The sequence below is a fragment of the Euleptes europaea genome, chromosome 11 (assembly GCF_029931775.1).
Source record: "Euleptes europaea isolate rEulEur1 chromosome 11, rEulEur1.hap1, whole genome shotgun sequence".
NCBI classification, from domain to species: Eukaryota; Metazoa; Chordata; class Lepidosauria; order Squamata; family Sphaerodactylidae; genus Euleptes; species Euleptes europaea.
The window spans coordinates 46,500,316-46,525,326 of record NC_079322.1 but is presented as its reverse complement, the minus strand read 5'-3'; the positions used below and the strand labels follow the sequence as shown (position 1 = coordinate 46,525,326).

Here is a 25,011-nt window from a genome sequence, read left to right as displayed (position 1 = left end):
GTGAAGCTCATGTGGTAATAACTTAGCCTGTGAAATCACTACTGTTGTTATCACTACTCAGGTACTCACTGTGATCTGACACCAAACACAGTGTAGTCCAGTCAGTCCTTGGTAACACTTTATAGTTTTGTGACACTTATCACACTTTTTGGGGCAATTGCCTTCTACCCAGAAATGATGCATCACCTAGGAAAGAAAAGAGCAGAAATAAGTATGACACAATGGCAATATGGTTGGGTTATTCTAAAAAAAATGCCATGGCTTCAGGTTCTGTGGGGGTGTAAATATGTAACCATAATTATTGAGGTTGTGTAGATTTGAACTGAGGCTTAAACTGCAGATATTACTGTAATGTGAAAAATCAGTGTGCAAATTTTCAGGCAAAAATTGGAGCTGAGGCAAAACACCTCAGTCAACAAAGTCAAAAGTTTGGGCTGCAACAAATAACTACTCACAGATATGGTTTCACTGTATTGAAATCTGCACACATGTGTTCTAAACATTTCCATTTGGAGCAAAGCATTCCAAAGAAGTTCCCATGAAGGGCAAGAATGCTGTATGGTTCAATTGACAACTGAGAAAGATATAAGGAAACTGAAGCTGGCACCCTTCTAAGATCAATTTTCACAAAAAGTCTTAGGAGAGTTTTGGAACAATCCATTTACAGGTGTCCAACCACACCACATAGTGATTTGAGAGACCAGAAATTGGAGATATTGCTTAGTAAGAAAAATTCAAGCAGTACCAACAGTCAATATTAACCTGGTTAGGAGTGAGAAAATGATGGCCAGAATAATCTGCATCAACCCTCATTAAAAATGGAATAATCTGCATCAACCCTCAGATGGGTGTCAAAACCCACTACCAGAAGCCAGCTTACCACCCTCCATAGAGCTTCAAAGGAATGCAGATATGAGGCTACCTTTGGAAGCTGCTAGCACCACGTTGGCAAGGCATCTTAATGAATTCCTACGGAAGTCACGTACACATCACAAAGATTCTGGGAATGGCCAACCCTGCACATGCACACTTTAGTACAAACACCAATACTGGCTTACCTCAGTGTTCTTTTTGGATTTCACATATGTTTTGATACATGAAGCTGGTGCTCTGGAAACACAACGCTCATGGACTGTATATTTGCAAACTGAAAGACCACCACATATACACTGCATTACTCCCACTGTTCCATACAAAGTCGTTATGAATACAGCAATACGAGCAGAACTCCATTATCCATTTCCTAATATGTAACATAGCAATATGGAAACTCAAACCTAAACACTCTTTTTGCAGTAGAAAAGGCCGTTTAATAAAGGAAATAGTGTGTAATTGGGGGGGGGGAGAATATCGTTCTACTCTTCATGATCAAGCAGGAAATGCTTAATTAAATCAGCCCTCTAAAATGTTCACAATAATTCCTAAATGAAAAATAATATTGGAGGCAAATTGATGACTGTCAAATGATCTTGTGTCATTTACTAAAAGGAAGAAACCAATATTTTACAAACTATAAGCATAAGCACAGGTAGCAAACACGAAAACAAACACAATGAAATAGGGCTATTTTCTGTATTGGTTTATTAACCTTAAATAGTAAATTAATCTGCTTTCAAAAAGCAATTGTTGCCCATCTCTTTATTTCATCATGCAAAGCTCAACTCTCATGAACACTATTACTTTCCTTGAAATAGAAAACCTCATTTTCCTGTCTCCACCCTAACCTACATCATATTCTTAAACACGCTTTTCTTTATTGACAAAGCTCGCATATGAAAGTAACGAGAATTATAATGGGGAGAGATCTAAGTGCCATATTGTGACGTAAAACTCTCTTGGTTTCAGTCTTAGAATACTGCTGGTGTATTTTTTTGATGATTGAATACCTAACGTTAGTGTATCTGTGTTACAAGGAAGAAATAATGCTACTGTATAACAGCTTGCATGTACTATAAACAAAAGAAAATTCTTCCAGCTTCTAATAGTATTCCTGCTTGTGTCTTGAACTGAAACCAAGCACAAAGCGCTTCGGAACACCTTACTTGCACTTATTACAGCAACCCAGTGGGAGGGGCGTCTATTAATCAGACACACTGCGGGGAGCAACTCGGTTGATTGGCCACGGAGGGATGTGTGGCCTACTACACGCTCCTGTGGCCCCCCTTCTCCAGCCACACTTTAATGAAACCCCCAGCAACCAACTAGCAGAAGCACAGGAGCAATGTGTTGAATAAGGTAGCTTAGCGCCAAAAGCTAACATTTGCACGGGGCAATACAAATGGCATGAGTAGGCAACACTGGCCTATGTTTAATTTGTACACCAGTGCAGTATTTATATATGTGAGTCTAGAGGAATTTGCTGTGTATTAGGAAGAGAGGAGACTTTGTTAATACACAGAGGATGACTAAAGAAGTATATATACTGTTCAGAAACATATCAGTCGATTAACTACCAACAGTGGAAGGAAAGAAAATGCTTAAAACACTACTTTATAGCTCAGTTAAATGAGGCATAAGCAGCAACAGTGAATCAAGGGAAAGAAGACAAAACTGAGATAGTGGGCCTATTGCAAAAATGCCCAAATCTTACGTAAGAGTACTACTATCATTTTCTAAGTTATAACTGAGCCTCCAAAAAGGAGGCATGGGTAGCTACCAGTAGTGATCTAAACTATAAGTTAACAAGAGATATCTATCAGTTTATTCACTTTAAAGTGACAGCTAAGTATCTCTCTCAATCCCACTGGGGAATTGAAGTGAAACTCTTTCCAGCCCAATCATATGAATGTTTTATTTACGTAATTTTTGACCTGGTTGCTGCCTTTATTTTTATTTTCCAATAAGCACTTTTATAAATGTTTAATAAATAAAAATATCCCCATTCTAGAGACTGCTAGACTCTGGAGATATTCAAACATTTTTTCTCCTGCTAAGGATGATACAAAAAAGGCCAAAACTCCTGGCCTAGGAAAAACCCAAGCGTTAACTCAGGCAATGAATTAGACCTGCATAACAATCCAGATCTAACTAGAGCTTATAAACAAGAACTATCCAGTTCAGTGTATAAACAGAGCTAACCTGAACATATACTCACAGGAACATGAGAGGCCCTGTTTGCCTACTCCTATTAGCATATTCAAACAAAGATTACAGTAAGCCGGTTTATTGAAATGTTTCAGTCTCCATACATGCTGTCCATCATCCTTCACATTCTGCAGAGGACATAAAAAGAAATGTATCTCATTTAATGGTATAAACAGTGAAACCTATAAGTGCCCAAAAAAACTGAAATTGACTCAAGGACATAAAGGACAATTTGATTCTTCATTTATTAATTTAGAAAAGATCACAACATAATACTTTTAAATAGATTATATACTGACATTGTTACAAAAGTTTCTGGAAGCACAAAGTTGTATGTTTAAAACTTTCCCAATAGTTTATCTATGCCTAACACTGCAACACCATCCTATTATGAGTTGGTGCTACCCATGCACAGAACTGGTACAATAACAATGTGCACAACACCTGTTTGTGTTCATGATTAGTCATCCACCTTGGTCATGATTACTCATCCAGCTTGTGCTATGAATGCACATCCCGTTAGGGTAATTTCTTGTGTGGTGCTTTCTGTGTTCCCAAAAGATTGCTCAACTAATGGAAAGTTATTACTAGACGAATGCTTCCAAAGCAATGTTTCTGAGTGTCAAAAATGATTTTTTTAACTTGTCATCAATAAGCAAACCCCCTGCCACACACACATTTCCCAAATAAATGACTGCTCTCTTAAAAGTGAAATAAAATACTTAATATATATTTTTAGTTTTTCAGGTAATTTAATTGTTTTGCCATTTGTTCAAACGAACGGCCACTACATGTGATTTCGCCTCCATTTGAACAGAACATATGGACAGATTTAGCTGGCATTTTCCTTATCAGAGAAACAAACAAGTCTTGAATGTGGGTGTTCTGCCAATTAAAATACTTAAGTGTGTTACAGGCTGTAACCGATCCACAAATCCATTACGTAAATAAAGTGCACTTTTCAGAAAACAGCAAATTAGTTTTCTGTTCCTGTTCACTGCCAAGAATCTGATGTTAAGTGCTACATATAAGTATATACAAATTTGTAACTTAAAATAATTTCTAACCATGCCTGAGTCTTCTAACCATACCTTTGTAACTTAAAATAATTTCTAACCATACCTGAGTTATAGATCGTCTGTCTAGGATTTCTTATATACAAACTTATCACCCCTGTTTCTTTCCCCATTTTCCATCACAACAATCGTGATTTTTAAAAATATCTCACACACCATTCTTCATATAGTTACTATTATTATTAGCTACCAAAACCGAAGCTATGTGGTCTATTAGAAAATATCCAAAAGCAACAATAATGCAGTATGTTTCATGTTACATTATATATTCAGAGTAAACTAAAATATTAAAAGCTTTAGGCAGCTCCAATAAAACTTATTACACCACTGGTGGTTTTAGGTTGTGTTAGAACTCTTTATCATATATTTTGGCTTGAATCCCAAGTGACCTGTGTGTGAATTGAATGGCACTCCCCTCATGCACTGATGCTTTTCAGGATTACTTGGAGGAGGGAGTATTTCCATCCTCTGTTGCCATGTTTCACATTATGTTGAATGGGGGGAGACAGGTACTAAATGTGCAAGACAAACAATTTATCAACTGGTACCCAACGTATGGTATGAAATTATATTCAAGACTCACAATGTGTTACATGTAATATGTCCCTTTGTTACTATTGAATTGATTTTCATATATACAAATACAGGAACACATTGTGAGTCTTGAATATAATTTCATACCATACAGTGGGTACCAGTTGATAAATTGTTTACGTTTCATGTTATGTAGCATGTATGTTCAAAGGAAAGGTCATGAAAAGCCCTTCACTAGATGCACATAAAATTAGGAGGCAACCTACAAACAGTGTATAGGCAAGTGTATGCACATAACGAGAGTATATTCTACAACACTGACTTCTGAATGCTTCAACAGTTTAACTTATGCACTATGTACTTCCTGACAGTTTTTTCAAGAGAATCAAAGTGACTCCCTCCTGTGGAAAGCAAAGGAACAGCGATGAAGCTGAACCAGCTTCTTTTGAGCAAAGCTGATAAGAAGTTTGCTATCAGTCTCTTCAGTTAAGACTGGCATAGTAAACCATACCTGTCAACAGAAAGTTTGCCCTACTGTCTTTTAGAATCTCCTTAGTTTTCACCTTGCCACCATTCATTCTAAAACTAGATTCATTTTTTTTAAAGCAAGTGTTTCCTCCTATGCTGAAAGTTAATACCAGAACTTCTAATATCATTAGGGTTGCCAGGTCCCTCTTCGCAACTGATGGGAGGTTTTTGGGGCACAGCCTGAAGAGGGCAGTGTTTGGGGAGAGGAGGGACTTCAATGCCATAGAGTCCAATTGCCAAAGCAGCCATTTTCTCCAGGTGAACTGATCTCTATCAGCTGGAGATCAGTTGTAATAGCAGATCTTCAGCTAGTCTTACTTTGCCGTCCAAATATACAGGAAAGGTACTCTCCTTTATTCATTGAATGAATAGTGCACGGAAAGACTGAAGGCTTGAGAAAGTTTACACGAAATGGAATTATACCGGATCTCCATTGTATCACGTTTCCGTTGCCTACTGGTTCAATATTTATGGACTCTTTTGAAACTGACTGAATAAGAATTGAGCCTTTGAGCCTATATACTTTCATATTGCAAAGCTTTGTGTTATGACTTGGGGTCTTGTGTAGACCAATTGTTATATATCTTTTTGCTCCAGAAGTGTGACTGTATAAAAATTGTTCTCAATATATTTTCTTAAAAGCAAGATTTGTATTTTTGTTTTCCTAATTTTGGAAAATATTGCCTTGTGCCATACTTTGAATTCCAGTACCTGGAGGTTGGCAACACTAAATATCATGTAGAAACATTAGGCATTTATACCCAATAGGCCAATATTTACTCTGCTTGAAATCTATTCACAACAAATCCTGCCTTCAGATGTTAGGGCCTTTTCTATGCCGAGCCATGGAATTCTGCCATCAGAGACACTTACCCAATAAGTTGGGTTTTTTGTGTGACTGGTCAACATGTTTTTGCTTTCTGGGGCTTTTAAATATTTGACTCATTCTGCACTGCTGTTTACTCTGTTTGATCAATTGTTATATACTGCTGCCTCTTGTATGACTGTATTTGAACTGGTCTTTTTATTGTTGACTTTATGTTTTATGCTCAGCAACTACATGTATGGGAGGGTCTACATCCACCAGGTTCACTAAAGCCCTAAAGAGATAGAAACCAGAGCAGTAGCACCAAGATTGAGCAGTTTTGCCAACTCTGTCCTCCCAGGCCTGCAGTAGCAACACAAACGCAAAAAATGAGCAGTTTAAACTCATCACAACCATTTAGGAATCTTTTAAAAAAGAATTTTAATTTTATTTAAAATTGTTTTCATAGCTTTGTAAGCCACTTTGGGTACCAAAATTGATAGGGAATGCTTTAAATATATAAATGAAGTTCTGCCACTCGTAGTAATTTTTATTAGCCTCCTTCGAAATGTTCTGCATTGAACTGGATAACTATCTTAAACACACAAACCAGGGCTACACCATCGCTCCCTCCGGGCTGAGTAGTCTGTCTAATAGTGGTCAATGCTGACCATGCCAGAGAGCATGTACACAAAGGTTATCTCAGAGACAATCTTACTTAGGGATTGCATACTCTGTAGTCTAACTCAACAACATGTCTCTCTGCAATCTAAACCTAAATTTCCACAATCTTATTTCTATGAAGTTTGAGAGTGTTAAATATTCAGTGGCTTTGGCCACAGGAATACATCTAACAAATATATAGGTTACAAGGCTTTGACGCCTCAAACCATCTTACAGCAGTAGTTACAGTACAACTCTGACATCTAGTGGAAGGGATGAAGAAAGCAAAGTACAGTGGTTTCAGGCATACTACAAAATTCACAAGACTGAGATGCAAAAAATGAATGCTATTGTTTTTATTGGACCAATTTATGTAAATGAAAGAGGGCAAGCTTTCACGATATATACAATACCTCTCAAGGAAAAATGGAAGGAGCTGAAGTATCAAATCACCAATATCTTCTATATTCTTTATTTGATTTACTAGATCTCCATTTCATACATATGACTACCCCATGTCATCCCCTAGAAAGCAAGCTGAGATACTGCTAAACCCTAGCTTATGTGGGGGTTTAATTTGTGTGAAACAATGCCTTGGGGTACCATAAGCGCAATGGCAATTATGGGGATTAGAATTGGAATAGCCATACTCATATACACAATACATGTGCAGATGTTTACTGAGGTCCAAATTAACCATGTCTCATTTTTTCACATCTGTGAACTGCTCCAAAGACTTTTATGTCTGTGACAGCATGACCATCTCAATCACTTTGTTACAGCAGCATTGCAATTGGCTCACTTCATCCAAAGAACTTCAACGAACAGAATCACATAACTCCTTTTTCCATACCACATCCATAACATTAACTTAGATGAACTCAGAACCGGACTTTTATCAAGCCAGACCACTGCTCCATCTTGTTGAATTCTGTTTGTTCTGACTGGTACCTGATATGTTGGGGATTCAACCTGAGACCTTCTGCTAAGTGCAACAATAACTACACATGTTTACGTTTTTTAGTATATTTAGGATCAGGGATAGTCATGCAGATGTAAATTGTCAATTTGGAAAAAATATCTTCCTCAGTTATTTTGTACAATACATTTTGGAGGGAAATTATTGGCCCACATAATCCCGGCACTACAAGATGAAAATTGAGAATCGTCACAACCTTAAAAGAATCATGTGAATATTCAAGTTTTTGTTAAAAAGAACATACCTTAAGCAAATTTGCTGCATTGAAAAAAAAGACTATAATAGATATGTTACATTATAAATGGAGCAAATCAAACATAAGTCAATGGGAGCAGGCATTTAACAGCAATATTCTTGATTTTTGGGTGCTTTTTATAGAAATTATGGGACTTTTTTCTTCCTATGAGCTTGCATGATAATTTAAACTTTTAAGTTTTCACTAGAAAGTTCAATAAACTATCCTATCCAATCAAAATAAATAGTAAGTATAATTCAATGTCAAAGATATTCGAAGGAAATACAAGACTTCATTCATTTAGGCTGCAATCCTGAAAGGGGGAGGTGAAGCTCCTTAGGAACCGGTGTGACCCCACACCGGTGTAAGTGCCCATTTAATCTGTGCTAAGGCTGCGGCTCGGACACTGCCTCCTGGCAGCGTTCCAGTGGCGCAAGTCCCTGTGCTGGCGTCCTGGGAGGCATTCCCAGAGTGTTCCTGGGGATGGAGCTGCCTAACTCCTTTCGCCTTGGGAATGCCCCTTCCCACAGCGGCATACCTACAACATCTTTTTTGGCATCGTAGCCCTGAAGTCTATGGGGCAATTTTATTTTCATTTTTTTAACAGAAATTAAACAATGGCTCTATCATGTACATTTAAGCTCTGTGCACACTTTGGAAACAGTTAACAAGAATCACGGATAGTCATGAAGATGTACATGGGTTTGGAAAAAATATCTTATTCAGTTACTTTGTACAATGTCTCTCAAAGGGAGAAAGAATGGTTCTGGGAAGGCTTTCAAGGGACAGTGGGAATAATCTGCAGAACGTTAGGTGTACCTAAAATTGATTGGATCTAAACCACAGTGTAATCCCATGCAGATTTATTCCAGTCTAAACCAACTGCAGCTGCATGGAACCCTAATTTGGACTGGGGATGTGGTAAGGGAAAGGTAGATTTAAGCCTTCCCCAGTTCATGGGTAGATGAGAATGTAGGTGCCTACCTGAATTAACCTTCCTTTCCCAGAGCAAATAATAGATTCCAAAGGGCAATCCAGCTTGAAAAAAATAGTGCAGGGTGAAGGATTAAATACCTCCTCTTTACAGGCTGTTAGGGTTGCCAGGTCACAGCCTGGAATCTTGAGCATAAGCGGTGGGGACAGGCTCACCGCATTGGTACCAGCATGAAACATCAAAAACCAGAATTGACATCATGACGTTATGGGGAAACTGTAGTATTTGCAAACTAAAGAGCTTCTGGTGAATCACCCCCCTCCCAATTTGCCACCATTTTTCTCCCGCTGGCCTTTCAAGTGCTGGCGAGCAGGCAACAGTGGGGATTGCTGGGAGACCTGACAATTCTAGCTGTGGTCCATATCTGAGCTAGGTCTCTGTGTGGCTGCAACAAAAATAGCAAAGAGTCATTCATGGATCTTTTGGTCCTAAGGTTTTTTGAGGCCATGTAAACTTGTACACATACACATTACTTTGCGGCAAGTAGGAATAAGATCTTGAACAACAATCCAGAGAACCATGTACGCTTCTCCATGCATGCAGCAGCTAAAAAAAATACACACACCCCTTTTTCTTAAACCCACTCAGATCACACAAGCCCTTTGGCATTCCAAATGTAATGAATACTGTAGCAGTGCTTCCTTGTTCTTGTGTACTCCACAAGACTAAGCCCATTTATGCAGGGTCGATTTTGATGGTCGCTCAAAGCTGCTTTTTTAAATCCGTCCTTTAAAATGCCTATTCGCGGTCCAGTTGCAAGAGGAGAAAGTCAAACAAATTCCACCATCCCCACTCGCCTGCTCCTTCATTCCTTCGTTTGCATAGCCATTAGTAATGGTCATTTGCATAGCTAAGCCGCAGCTGTGATTTTTCATGGTTCCTTCAGTAAATTCACAGTGACGGCTGGAATGACGGTTCAGTGTGAAGAAATAAAAAAATATGCGGGGCACTTCAGCCTGGAACGCACTGCTAATTACTAAGCATAAATGGCCTGTCCTGATTGATCCAGCACTCCTAGCAGAGGACATTGAGCGGGAAGGAGAGATTGCCTTTAGCATCTCATCCTCAGGCAGGGTAGAACCCCTGCTCCAAATACGCACAAGTAGAATAGCTACTTTAACTTCAATGGCTGTTCCACTAGTGTAGTCCTAGTACAATTTAAGAGTCATCCTAAGCAGGTCTACTCAAAAATAAGTGCCATCTTATTTATTGAGCTTACTCCCAAGCAAGTGTTCTTATGACTGCAGCTTTTTGCCAGCAATGAACCTGCTCAGGAGTGTGTGGCTCCTAGATTTTTGTTCAGGCTTTGTAGTTGCCAAATTCTTTTCTAGCTTGGCTGGTAAATCTGAACCAATTAAGAATTTTTCCTCCCCTACCACTTCTACCCCTCTCAATCCATCTGCTTTTAATATGGAGCGAAGTGGTAATGACATGAACCAGCTAAAAGAAGGAAATATAATTGCAGCGTTTCCCTCCATTTTTCTCCCCCTCCTCATAAGGAACCCGAGCATTCATTCTAGGAGTTATAGTTCTGAGAATGCCTAGCAGTAACTATCAGGTGTACTGGGGACTACATTCCCAAAATATACTAGTGAAATATACAACTGAAAATTGTAGGGCTTTCTGGTAATTCTAGTCCCAGAAATTAACAAATTATTCTGAGCACCTGAGAGAGAAAATAAATAGGGAAGAAAAGCTTAAAGGAAATGTTGTGGGTGTTTTCTTTCCTCTCAGTTACCTCATCTTGCATTATCAGGTGTGTCATAGCATTCAAAGATTTCTAAGAGTTCAGATTTCAGCTCTAATCAAAAGAGCTTTTTTGATGATTTATCCTTAAAAAAACAACAACCCATATTTGTTCACCCTACTGTTTAACCATCCCTATGGCAGCTCTTACATTCTCCAGTCCTAGCAGCACTAGGAGTGGAATTGTAGTCATTCCTCCCTGGATCCATTCTTCCAGAGAAACCGTACCATCATGGTCATAATCAATTTCTTCCATCATTTCATGAAGAATCTATGGAATAAAGGCAAAAAATAATATTAAGCCAGAATATGTAAAAGCTGATGCTGAAAATAAAATATAAAACTGTTTTATCTTATATAGCTTATTTGTTATTGAAACTGCAATAAAATTGCTTAGCATTTACACACACACACAAATCAAGCAATAATGTTCATAACCTAGTTTTGGTTTTCCTTTCTTTCAGCAATACTTTTTCTTTAATTCTGTTTCTGAAACTGATCAAAACACTGGATAAAAATTTCCAAAAACGTTACAAAAATATTTTCCACGGTTATGTAAGGGGGGGGTGGAGGGGAAATCTGTTCTATCTGACATGAGACTAAATTGTAAATCTCTTTTGTTTGATCTGTCTACACACCAAATGAGTAACCATGTCAATGTCCTAATATGATTTTAGCTGGTGAAAGCTTCTACCCAGCTCTACAAATCCACTGCTCCTTAGCTTCGTCATTAATGTAGCTAAGCGCTTGACCACTTCCCTTCCCTTATCTTCCCATCTTTTTCACCATGAAGTTAAAGAATAATAAATGCCAAGTCACAATGAATATCAACCTTAACCAATTTATTCAAAACACTCCTTAGAAACTTTCAGTATTAATTAAATCATTGACCTGAGGAAATGCTTACTGGACTGAGTTCAGTGACATCCCATTCAAGATATTCTGCAACATGCATCATTTGTGTGATTATGTTTTCCAGTTCCTAGACATGAAAGCAAAACACAAAAATCCCTTTTAATGCAACATTATTACGTATACCTACTTTGTGATTCTGTAATTCAACTGGGTTATTGTCAAGCAAGACTCTTGTGATGACAAGAGAAACTGGAAAAGAAAGTCATGCTAGGAAAAGTTGAGGGTAGCAGGAAAAGAGGAAGACCCAACAAGAGATGGACTGACTCAATAAGGAAGCCACAGCCCTCACTTTGCAAGATCTGAGCAAGGCTGTCAAAGATAGGACATATTTGAGGACTTTCATTCATAGGGTCGCCATGAGTCGGAAGCGACTGGACGGCACTTAACACACACACACACATTGTCAAGCAAATTAAATTAATTTTAATTGACATAATATATTTTTAAAAAAACTAGGACAACTCTTTCAAAGTTCATTATATTTTATAGAAATAACATTTTAAAATGGTCAAAGCAGAATGGCATTGGAAAAGAGATTACAGAATTAAGCAGAATTGTATTGCTAGAGAAGCCCAGGGTGTCCCCCAGCTGAGGCAACCATGATCTTAAGACCCACCCCTCAAAATTTTGTATCGAATACAAAATAATTTTCTTCTAGAGGTTTACCAAATCTTACATCTGGCATGCTCCAGTAGCAGAGTTCATACTTCATTACTCCCCTGGCATTTGATGGCTGGGATTATGCTATTAGGAAATTATTTTAATACTATTTTGGGTAATTTCCTGAATATTTTGTTCAACCGTTAAAATACTATTCATCTTTGGAGTAGGTAGGGTATAAACTGTTTACTATCCTCACTTATTCCTACTTCAAACAATTTCTTAAAGTAAGTACCTATATGAACATGTCATATTGTAAAGTATCAGGACCAAACCCCTCCAAAATCCAGCACTTTTAGGACCATATCTAACATGTCATAAATGACAAATATTTCACATAACTTGATCCTTTTTAAAACTGGAGACTGGGAATTGAACCTGGGGCCTTCTATATGCAATCAAAGGCTCTGCCCTTGAGCCTCAGCCCCTCCTTTATTAATGACAAATGTTGTGTAGTTGTAAACCGAGTCAGTCAATTAAAAGATGTTTGACGGATCTTGATTGTAAGAGTATACTGGTTGGAGCTCCCAGATTTTGTTCATCCTTTTCAGTTGGTATTCTTCCCCCAGCAAAAAAATGCCAAACTACCTGTTTGAATGATCTCTTCTAAAGTATAGAAGGGCATTTAAGCTTGTGCAGTTGAACGCCTTCCATCGGCAGTTCTGTTAGGAAGTTTTAATAGTATTCCATACTCTAATAGATTCTGCAGATGTGGTACTAACCAAATTGACTCTATAGATCATATTTTTGGATTGGCCTGTATTTTCAGATTTGAGAGCTGAGTTGATTTTTTCTTTTGCTTAAGTAGGACTCTGTCTCATTAGAAGCTAACAGCGCATTCCTAAGGAGAGTTACTCCAGTCTAAGTCCATTCATTTAAATGGGTTTAGACTGAAGTAACATTCCTTAGGAATTCATTGTAAGTCTTCTTGGTTACTAAAAGATACTGACAAACAAGTAACTTTGTGCGTGTAACTCAGGTAGTAAATCTTAGGCTTCCCTTTTAGTGTGTGATAGCTCGCTGTTTATGATTTTTGTCATGAAAACATATTTACGAAGAACAATTTAAGCACAGTGGACTGGACAACACAAAGGCGTTCTGCTGGTGGTGGTGCAGTCAGAAGAGCCTCTTAAATAACAGGAAAGCTCCTGGCACCTGTTGGAAAACACTTCCGTTATCACGAGAGATGCATGGGATCCGGGCCTTTTTTTATACAGTTTTAAATTCAAGTGTCCAAAATACATATTTAACTTTATAATCTCCAGACAAGCACAACTTTACTATTAACATAACACTGTTTTATTAGATAATCTGGGTATTAATGAATAAAATTACCGAACTGTCCAGGTAACCATTTCCATCTGTGTCGTACAAGCGAAACATAACTAAGGAAGAAAACACAACAACCATTATTCAAGGTCAAGCTGGGCCCCATGGTTTTATTTAGTTCATGTATTACTTAGCAGAACAGAAAGTTATATTTATTTTCAAATCTAGATGATCTAAAATTAAATAGCAGAATTTTTTCTCACTCGCCACACACCGCACCACAGCTTGGACAACATTACTTTCAACTAGTTCATTATCCTTTCTGAATCAGGGACTGTGGCAACAATTAAGCATTCCTCAGCATTTCTTTTTGCCGTCAAGTTACAACTGACTTATTGTGACCCTGTAGGGTTTTAAAGGGAAGAGATCTTCGGAGATGGTTTGCCATTCCCTCCCTCTACGTCACGACACTGGTGTTCCTTGGAGGCCTCCCATCCAAATATTAGCCAGGGTCAGGGCTGAGAGTGTGTGACTGGCCCAAGGTTACTCAACAAGCTTCTATGGCACGAGTGGAGATTTGAACCTGGAGTTCCCAGGCCGTAGTCTGACACCTTAACCATTACACCACACTGGCTCTCTCCTCAGCGTTAACACTCCTTATAAACATTGTTATTGATAAAAAGTTATTTACCTGGGCGTAAACCCCAATGAATAAAATGAGACTTACATTTGAGTAAACAGGCATAAAATTGTTGTGTTAAATTGCCAACAGAAAAACAAATTCTTCCTTTAAATCAGGACTATTCTGATATATTACTCTCTCTCTCACACACAAATTAATATACACTGGGCAGCTCTTAAGATAGGATATGCATGAATCCCTATCAATCACACACAGGTAATTTAGCTGTAAAAACGTAAGGGCAAGCCTGCAAAGAAGATCCGCTCTCTCAGCATGCAATGAACCCAAATCTCCAGCAGATAGAGCCTACTGTCTACATTTTTACAGTAGCAGTTGCTTAAAATCTGTGTTGCTAATAGTGAAACACATGAAACACTTGAAAAAAATTCTAGATCTAACAACTAAACTAGAGAACATCATTAACATTCAGCTCTCATTTAGTTAAACAGAAAACCTATAGTCTGTTCTTATCTCTTACACTGAAATCAAAGGAACCTAAAAATATATAATGTTGCCTGAATTGTGTCCAAAACGTTTCACATATTCCATGGATAGCACCATTTTGGCTGTGGCAAGTTTCAGAAATTAAGTGATTTTGAAGCTCAATATTTTTAAACAACCCAACTGTGTTGCTAGCATTTCCAGGGTTCTGATATAATTTAATGAAGATTATTTCAATTTTACAGATTGTAATTTGTAATAGGGATGATGTTGAAATCCTATTAACATGGATTGCACAACTGACTCTCTAACCTTCTCTGGGCAACTCTTAAGATAGGAACCTGGGAGGGGACATGGGGGGAAGTTCCCAATTTTTTGGCCACAGTCTACATTTTTCCCAGTATCCTCACATCTTGGGGTTGCAGACTACAGGGTCTCCTTTACATCTTGTGTTTGCAATGATGAAATACAAACAACGTTTTTAGTATTAATACAAAGGAATGGATTCAGAGGGAGTGTTTTTTTCCAGTGAGTTTTTGCATATAGAATGCAGTACATACACTCTAGTTTGTCTTCAGGTCTTCCTCTTTCAAGTAGGGAAAGATAGCAAACAATATCCTTTAACTGGATTACTTCTGGTATATGCGAAGTAGAAAGAGCGGGAGGTCGTGATGCAGTCATACTTTTTGTAATTCGCAAACCTGAAATAACATTCATGTTAGGTTAGTTATATATGCTTAATAAAAAAGAGAAAATTTGACAGGCTGTGTCTGTTGCCCATAACTATACCTGAATTCATGCTTTTAGTACAAACAGAGATCTTTTTGCTCCATTTACATCTGTGGAGCTCCTTCTCCATCCCAGAGATATCCTATTTACCCTGGTACAAGCCCTACTGAGTTCAATGGCATTATTTCCTGGAAAGTATGCATACGATTGTAATCTAATGTCATGTCTGGCAACATCTATTTCTCTTTTCTTTGCCTGTTCCTTTAATATTCAGCCAGATAAAGAGTTTTAAAAAGCAACAAAAAATCTTTAAAGCTTGCTCCCATCTTGTGGCTGATCCATCCCATTTTAAAGAGTATTACAAATGGCAAACTGACAGTTTGGGCTAATTTCTATTTACTCTGAAGCCAGCCACTAAATAGTGTATTCAAGACCCAGCCTAACAGAACAGAATATCCTATTTACTCAGAGCTAGCCTATTTACCCAGGTACAAGCCCCACTGAGTTCAATGGCATTATTTCCTGGAAAGTATGCATACAATTGCAATCTATTGTCATGATTGGCAGCATCTATTTCTCTCTTTTCTTTGCCTATTTCCTTTGCTTAATCTCCAGCCAGATAAAAAGTTTTAAAAGCAACAAAAAACTTTAAAACTTGCTCCCATCTTGTGGCTGATCCAAGTAAGTGTACTATACTACTGTTACTTTTCCTTTTTAGGTATTTCTGAAAAATACTTTTCACTTTCATTTACATTTTTAATATGGTAGGTTTTCTTAACAAGCCTAATTTAAAATTTGTAACTGCTCTGTTTAAATGTGCATTTGGCAACAAAAAAGGCATTTTAGAGCATCCTATTTCTTACCTCATTATGAGGAACAAATACCCACTATATACTAATTAACGGTAATCTCTTGAACATTACATTATCACAACAAAACATTAAAGGCTCCAGTATATATCTAATTAGATCCCAGTGCTTTCAGTGGGACTTGAGCAGGAGTGTAACTACCTGCTGGATTAGAGCCTAAGAAAAGTGTTTTAAGAATAATAAATACAATAGAACACTTAAGCACCACCAATCCATGTGTTTCATGGAACACTTAAGCACCACCAATGTGTTTCAACAGAAAATCTGAAACATCAGAATATCAAGCGAATAGGTGAATAAGAGATATGAAAGGAATCATAAAGATTAAGAGTGACTAAGGATGGTCATGTTGATAACCAGACAGGATGCAATCCTAAAAACCTACTTCTTATTGCTTAGAATGAGTTTTAAAGTCCTTTTATTGGAAAAGTTGCCTTAGGAGGGGCAACTGGGACCAGAGAAGCAATAGGAGGGCCTTTCTCCTGTCTGCTGTTCCCAGCTATCATCCTAGTGGCTGCCCCCATCCCCTCATACACAACTCGCAGTACTTTATCAAGGCTGCATTGTGTTTGACTAACTCCAGCTGTATTCTCAGCTATACGTGAACCTTTCTGGAACTGCCCATGATCAAACTGCAACTGTTATTTTTCTGCACCTCCCATTATCAGAATGCTGAGCCATTCAAAAATGAAGAAAAACCACTGTGGAAAATGAGAGGGAAGGCTGTTGTTGTTGTTAAGTCTTGATCACCCATCAAATACTATGAGGCAACAATAACAGAGATAGTCCCAATCACAATAATCAAAACTGCCAAACATATAACACTATAACTTATCCAACTGCTTACCTCCTGGGAGGAGCTGGGGTTTAGTCTTTACCAAAGGACTGCTATGAGGGACTTTGTTGCCAAATGATGTAAACAAATGTTCACAAAACTCTTCTGGTAGGTCAGCCTCTAGAAAAGTCTTCATAAACAATTTGAAACCTTCTAGGTCAATAGTCTATAAAGGTAGAAAAGGTGTTCATTCAGTCTTGGCTTTTTGTGATAAAGTTAAATATTTTTTACATTTTGCTTTACTCACATTTAGATGAATAGAACTTTCTGAAAAATGGTTGCTGGAGTTCATTTCAACCAAAGTGAACTCTAAATTCCATTTATATTCTTAATGCATGTACCAATGTTTTATGCAAGCATAAGTCCGTACCTAATTCAGTCCTTAAAACCACAGGCAAGGGAAGGGTTACAAACTCTTGCTGGGTTACCTATGGACAATGTTGGTTAAGACATAACATAAATGGGTTGGATTCAGATTGAATTTGCTGCTAACAGAAAGGGAGATGGTATTTCTGTGAAAGGTCTGATGCAGACCTTTGATTTGTCCCTCATGCCATGCCTGAGGGTTCCCTGTCCCACAGGAGCAGCATCTCAGGGCGACTGATTAGCTATGCGATGGGGGTGGGATTCTGTTCCACTGATGGAAGTACCTATCATTAGGAGAAAATTTAGTCTTGATCCAACCAAGTCATAAAAGACAAAGGTAGTCCTCTGTGCAAGCACCAGGTCATTACTGACCCATGGGGTGACATTACGTCACAACATTTACTAGGCAGACTTTGTTTACGGTGAGGTTTGCCATTGCCTTCCCCAGTCACCTACATTTTACCCCCATCAAGGTGGGTACTCATTTTACCAACCTTGGAAGGTTGGAAGGCTGAGTAAACCTTGAGCTGGCTACCTGAAACCAACTTCCATTGGGATCGAATTCAGGTTGTGAGCAGAGCTTTGACTGCAGTACTGCAGCTTACCACTCTGCGCCATGAGGTTCATAACCCAATCATAGCTGTCTTCAAAAGTGGAAAATGCCTATCAGAGACAGGAAAATACATTTTCAAGAATATGTATATTGTTTATTTTGGCCTCAGTCAATGTCAATCTTTATAATGGCCCATAGGCCATCCAGAAACAGAAACAGTTAAAAACTATTAAAAAGTTAATTATCTACATAGTACCTCAGCATACTTCATTCCTCTTAAGATATCTAATAGTTTAATGGTTAGAATTTGAGTACATTATACACCAGACATCACCTCAGCCCATATTTTCACTGCAGAGAACAGACTGTCCTCAATCAATATGCTATAATAAACTATTGAAGAATTCAATGTTATAAAGTTTAACTGGATATACAAATATGCTGCTAGCCTTATTGTGACTTTATGAGAGTGTTTCTGTCAAAGGGCACTTTTTATTTACTACAAAATTTTGTTTCCTATTATCAAACATTTATTTTCTCATCCTTTCATAGGGAAAAAACTAAGATATGAATGAGAAGGCAGCATGGGGTGCAACCGTTTGCAGCTCTTTCTGGCATATTGACAATTTTGGATCTAGTAATCGTTGGATGCAAATATTGCAGTTCTTTCTCATGTTTCCCCTCTACCCAGCAGTCCCATTTGACCCCCACCCCCCATGAAAGTTGATTCCACATGGATTATGGGACTGCAGTGTGGAGGGTGAAGGGGATGATGTCACAAGAGTAATTTCTCCTTTACCTTCAGTGATCCATGTGGCTATCAGTCCATATGGATCCTGCGTTCCAAGAATTCACTACCTCAGTGTTCAAAAGTGCTGTTCGGTGAGGGGGTGTAGAAAGATCTGCAGCCCTTGTACCCATGGATTGCTAAACCCATTGCCCTATTTTGCCCATTTTGTATTGCTATGCAAAAGACTTATTTCAATTGCTCCAATTGATGATGGCTTTAAAAGGGTGCCTTGAAGGAGGGTGCTGCCTCAAGGAGGTATCCTCTATTTCCTCTGTGGCCCCAGGGAGGTTTCCAGGTTCAGAAATGTCAGAACGTCTGTGTCTGTATGGCCAAACCAAGAATGCATAGTTGATGAGTCTTCCCAGCATGAGTTCAGTACTTTTCTAGTACGTCAGCTGGTAGGGAGTAACCAAAAACTCCTTGCTTTTTTCTGTTCCATTGAAGGCCCCTTCAATTTTATCTCCAACATTCAACTAGCAAGCAGCAAGCACATTGGTGAGCTTCAAGACACTCTTGAGAACCATGTTAGGCACTGTTATATAAGCACATACACACACTCACTCTCTAAAATACTTGGCCAAACTCCTAATTTAGTATGAAAGAATGACACTAAAATTCTGGAAAAAAATATTGTAATTGATATTAACAGTACAGGCCTTACACTAACTTCATCCTTAGTCTTTATAACAACCATGTTTGAAAGCTACAAAGATAGCAGATTTGGCTAATTATCCTCAGAGTACTTTTAATAGACTAGGTAGCCTTATTCATTTTTATTACTGTTGGGCAATGATATTTATCCCTTTTATTATGTCCCTGTGTTAGCACAGTTGTGCTATCAGCATTAATCTACATTAGCCTGGAAGTACACACACTCTCTTCTCCCCCCCTCTTTTTTTTTTTTTTTTTGCTATTAGAAACACACAAAACTTAAATTTGGAATACCTATACACAAACTCTTACAAGGAATAATCTTTCTGACTAATTAGGAAATAAATACCTTTACACTATGTAGCTAGACAGGAATTCAGTCATCATAGTCATAAAAATTAAAACTGAAAAATTCAGTGAATATAGATCAGTAAAACCCTGTGGCACTGGTAATGGAATTACCATATATACTCGCGTATAAGCCGAGTTTTTCAGCCCAAAAAACGGGCTGAAAAAGCCGAACTCGGCTTATACGCGGGTCAATACGGTAGAGGAGGGAGGGGGAAACTTACCGCCGCCATCGCCGCCGGGCCCACACCTTTCCCCAGCCGGCAGCGGCCTGGGGGGGGGGGGGGACTCCTGAAGGCCCAGGAAGGCCGGGCCGCCGCCGGGCCTGCGCAGCTTCCTCCGTCCGGCAGCGGCCTGCAGGGGCCTCCTGCAGGCCCAGGAAGGCTGCGCCGCCGATTCGCCGCCTCTCCCGGTGAGTATGGGGTTCGGGGGCCCCTCCCCCCCTTGGATGGCACTGGGGTCGGGGTGGGTCAGGAGGGCCCAGGAGGCCGGCGGGAGGGCGACCTGGGGCAGGAGCGAGATCATCCCTGCACTCTAAAATGGCGGCCGCCATTTTAGAGCGCAGCATTACCGGTAAAGGGAATTTCTTCTTATCGGCTTATACGCGGGTCAATAAGAAATTCCCTCAAATTTGGGGGGGGGGTCGGCTTATACTCGGGTTGGCTTATACCCGAGTATATACGGTATGCCTCCTAGATCCAATGTGATTTCTTTTGAGGATACCAATAAGTATATGGATAAGAGTGATACATGAATAACCCACAGTGTGAGAGTTGCTTTGTCATAGTAATCAATAATGATGCTGTAATTCTCATAAATAACATTCAAAAATCAACCATTGTTTGCTATGCTCATTTTCTTTCCAGTTGAACACCCCACGTGCTTATACCGATGATTTGTTTGCCAGTTAAAATGAGCAGTATTTCAAGTGTATTTGCATCTGCAGAGCTGGCAGAATTCATCATCACATAGGCAGCCAGCTGACCATGTTCATACATGGTCAGAACATACTGGATTTCTAAGACTGAAGGAAATTGGAATTTGCTCTGTCTTCCCATTCAGTTTGGGAACTCACAAAATTTACAACCCTCTCCCTCCCTGGTAGGAAGTCATGCTGGGGTAGACTTGGAAGAGTAATTTCCTGGAAACAGAGGCCCCACTCACAGCCTACCCTCTGTTGAAACAGTAATCCTCCACAGCAGGTTACCCTTCCCATCAGAATGGTAATCTTTATGGCTGGGTGACAGTGACCAGTGCAAAGGGGACAGGTATCTGAGTTCATATAAACAGGCAGGAACATTTGGCAAAGCATCCTGTCAAAAGACTTGACCATGCCCAAACATTTTCGAGAGCTTGACAGGAATGTTTACAAAATGTAGGTGGTTTGGGATTGAGCATGAGGGTTTACCCAATCATTTTACCATCCAATTTCCAGGAAATACTCAACCCATAGTGCAAGGAAGGCATTGATATCATATTTCACAAAAAACAGTCAATACTGGTTGGAATAAATCTTACTCATCAGCTCCCCACAATCTACGTATTTTGTAAATAGTATTATTTGAAGTTACTATTAATATACTAATTTTGTATTCTATATTTTCTCTAACAAAAATATTTTCTCAAGTAAGCATGACCAAAAGAACACCACAGTATTTTCCATTAAATATAATTGCTCTTAAAATATGAGTGCTTCAGTGAAGCTTCCCAAAAAAACATATTCTTCACATATCAGCAAAACCACCATCAAAGACACTTGCTTACTTGTTTAAGAATATCTTGCTTCTGGAATGCATGCAAAGAAAGAAAGAAATTACACACATATTAATACAGTCTACCATTTTTCAATATCTCCTCTTAGAATGGCATTTGTACTTTGGTTTTAGAGGTAAGCGATGAAAAGGATCTCCTAATATATTTAGGTGTCAAAAATACTCTAAAACAAACTGGTAGGAACTTTTCATAGGATTTTTTCATCATGCAACAAGAAACAATAGCTTTCACCATTCACCAATACAAATCTTTTGTTTTATCAAAGATAATGGGTTAGACGCAGACTCAATTTTATGCTTACGCAAGGCACTTCTGTCAGTAGAAAAGAACGTTCCTGCCTCCCCCATTCCTGAAGTCTACTAATCTCCCCAAAATGCTGGACCTGGGGGACATGAGGCCCTCAGGGAGAGAATGAGAGGGAAACTGGGGGTCTGCAGAGGGAAGAGGGAATTACTAGAAATTACCTTACCATTTATGTGGTGGATAATTTAGTCTGGATCCAATCTGACAACTCTGAAATTTCCTATCTACTGCACCATAATGTATCCTATGGTTTTTAGAAAATGAAAGGACAGTGGAAAAAGTAACTCTACGGAACATGACTTTCCAGCAATTAATGTAAAATTTAAAGGAAGATAAGAAAGAAAAATTACCCCTTCAGGATTGTACTTTGCTAGCACACCATTACCATGGAATTCCTCCAAAACATCCCTAATTTTCTTTGTGGAATCTGCAAAAACAAGGACAGAGGCCATGCATTTATTCATCCAGAATGAATCAAGGATCCTCCATCCTAAATTCTATCAGTTCAGTCAAAGTATTTTCTAGAGCTAAGGCCCATTTACCAAGGAAAAAACACAGTATAATAGCAGACACAATTCTTCATTACACAAGTATTTAAACACTGTTAATTAGATTTAGTGCGAGTATACGACGAGGGCAGAAATGTTAAATATGCCCTCTCCATGCATACATTTTCCTCTTTAAATTGCCAAATGGTTTAATTCTGGAAAAAAAGAGAAAGGGGTGGGGGAAAGGAGGACACAGTTTTCCCTTCACATAATTATGAATATTAATTCTTTTTCAGTTTTGCTTAAATGTATTGATTACCGTATATACTCGGGTATAAGCCGACCCGAGTTTTAGCCGAGGTGCCTAATTTCACCCCCAAAATGGGGGGAAATTAGGCACCCGCGTATAAGCCGAGGGGGAAATGCACCCCTCCCCCCCGCAGGCTTACCTGACCGGGCTCCAGGTGCGCAGGCAGGCAGTGGCGGCGGCCCCCTCCCTGTGCACAGGAGGCCCCGCAGGGTCAGCTGGCAAGCGGAAGGACCGGCCCGGGTGGTGTGGGGGGTGGGGGGGAGAAACCATCACCGCCCAGCAGAAGGCGGGGTGTGGTGGGGGGTGAAGAAGCCGCCGCGCAGAGGGCACGATCGCGCAAAAGGCGCAATTAGGTGGGGTGGGGGGAAGAAACTGCCGCCGCGCAGAAGGCGCGATCGGGTGGGGTGGGAGGGTGGGGGGGAAGAAGCCGCCACCGCCGCCGCGCAGAAGGTGCAATCGGGTGGGGTGGGGGGTAGAAGGCGGGACAGCCCGCCCATCAGCTGGCCGGCGGGAGCGCGCTGGGAGAGGGCCCGGCAGGCGAATTACCGTATTGACCCGAGTATAAGCTGAGGTGAGTTTTTTAAGCCAAAAATCATGGCTAAAAAAACTCGGCTTATACTCGAGTATATACGGTACTCTTTCTCTCTCCCTCCCCTTATATCATATTAATATTTTAGACCATATATACATGTGTCTGTATTTATACACACAAACATGACTATTTTTTTCTTTTTTCTAATGTACAAAGAACTGAAATGGCAGTGATTACTCACAGTCCCATCCAAAGCAAAACAGAATCGTATGGAGAGGAAGCAGGATTATAAAATGCAACACAGGGGAAGAGTCCCATAGGAATGAAATACATTTTACATATTCCAAAGAAGGAACAGCAGGAAAGAAAGCAAAGCTAGACCAGCCAGATGGGGCTTGTTTTGTAAAATTAAACAAGAAACAATATAAAAATTATGCAAGTTATTTAGAACCAAAAAATTAAATAGGATCCTTCATGAGTGCTGAAATGCAAAATTGCTTTAAGGATATCACATACTGAGAAATGAATATTTGGATGATAAATATTATTTCTGTATATTTGCTGAGAACAACCCAGCATTAATTTTGCCTGCTATGCAAAAGGTTGAGGTTTAATATTAAAGATAGGCCCTTTGTGTTTAATTTGTTAGTAACTACTGAAGTAGACCTCAGTGGAAACTGAATACGATCCCAGAAGAAGACTGGCTATTTCAATCTTGGCCAGTGGTTAAGATGGAAAGAATGAACATTGGAGAGAGAATCCATAGAAGGACAAAAATAATTTCATCCAGTTTGTAGCTTCCTGGAATACAAAGTTTGGATATCAGCAAAAAATCTACTTTCATAGTTAATAACCTGGAATTATGCCTTTTTTGTTTACTGAAGGTTGAGGATTGTTTTATTTTCGGGAATGGACAAGGGCCACAAGGAAAATGAAACTGAAGCCGCCACTGACTCTCAGTACCACCCACCATTACAAAGCAGTTCCTCACTCATATATAAACTATGGAGGGGTTGTGGCTCAGGGGTAGAGCATCTGCTTGGCATGCAGAAGGTCCCAGGTTCAATCCTCAGCATCTCCAGTTAAAGGGACTAGGCAGGGTGGTGATGTGAAAGACCTCTGGAGAGCCGCTGCGGGTCTGAGCAGACAATACTGACTTTGATGGACCAAGGGTCTGATTCAGTATAAGGCAGCATGTGTTCATGTGTTCAACTGAGATAAGGAAATAAGCAGAAGACAAGGAGCGCAGGGCCAGACAGGCCTCCTAGAAGAATTATAGAATATAATTTGACATGCCTCAAGGATGATATGCAAAACAGTGCCTCAGCAGAAGATCTACAAGTATACTGAACTATGGAGTCTAGGAATATTGGTTTTAAGTGATTTAAGGGCTTTAAAATGTCAGCACCAGCATTCTGCACTGGCCATGGAAAAATGCTGGCAATCAATGAAGCCAACGCAGTGCCATGTAGCATCCAGGTTCCCACTGAAACTATTGCCTGTGTAGTTTGCATCAACTGAAATTTCCAGACTCTCTTCAAAGGCAGCCTCAATTTGTGCCCATTAGTCTCGTATGGCTATCACTAAAGCATGCACTGCTGTGGTCTGATCCATTTTCTCCAGGAAAGATCACAGCTGATGAAAGACTGAGCTGATATAAAGCTTTCCTGGCCAAGGCCACCATCACAATCTGTTCCTCCAGATGAAGATCAGGCTTCAGGAACAGCTTGGAGGTTGGCAACTCTACTGTAACAGCCCATTCCTAAGGGGGAATGGTTAGGCGGCATCCGAAGGTGGCACAACCACACTCGTGCCGGACGCAGGCCATCAGGGAGGCAGTGCCGGCACAGGAG

General features: G+C 39.5%; 1 protein-coding gene across 2 annotated transcripts in view; it reads right to left on the bottom strand.

Moving 5' to 3' along the window:
• Nucleotides 1-25,011, bottom strand: part of DGKB (diacylglycerol kinase beta) — a 283,351-nt gene that overhangs the window by 250,949 nt on the left and 7,391 nt on the right. For both annotated transcript variants that reach the window (XM_056856965.1, XM_056856966.1), the window contains exons 2-11: nt 22,179-22,255; nt 21,517-21,537; nt 17,057-17,210; nt 15,172-15,312; nt 13,555-13,604; nt 11,552-11,626; nt 10,796-10,915; nt 3,095-3,212; nt 1,059-1,147; nt 70-186 (exon numbers count right to left, since the gene is read on the bottom strand). In XM_056856965.1, coding sequence (XP_056712943.1) covers nt 70-186; nt 1,059-1,147; nt 3,095-3,212; nt 10,796-10,915; nt 11,552-11,626; nt 13,555-13,604; nt 15,172-15,312; nt 17,057-17,210; nt 21,517-21,537; nt 22,179-22,255 — 962 coding nt within the window. The remainder of the gene's footprint in view (nt 1-69; nt 187-1,058; nt 1,148-3,094; nt 3,213-10,795; nt 10,916-11,551; nt 11,627-13,554; nt 13,605-15,171; nt 15,313-17,056; nt 17,211-21,516; nt 21,538-22,178; nt 22,256-25,011) is intronic.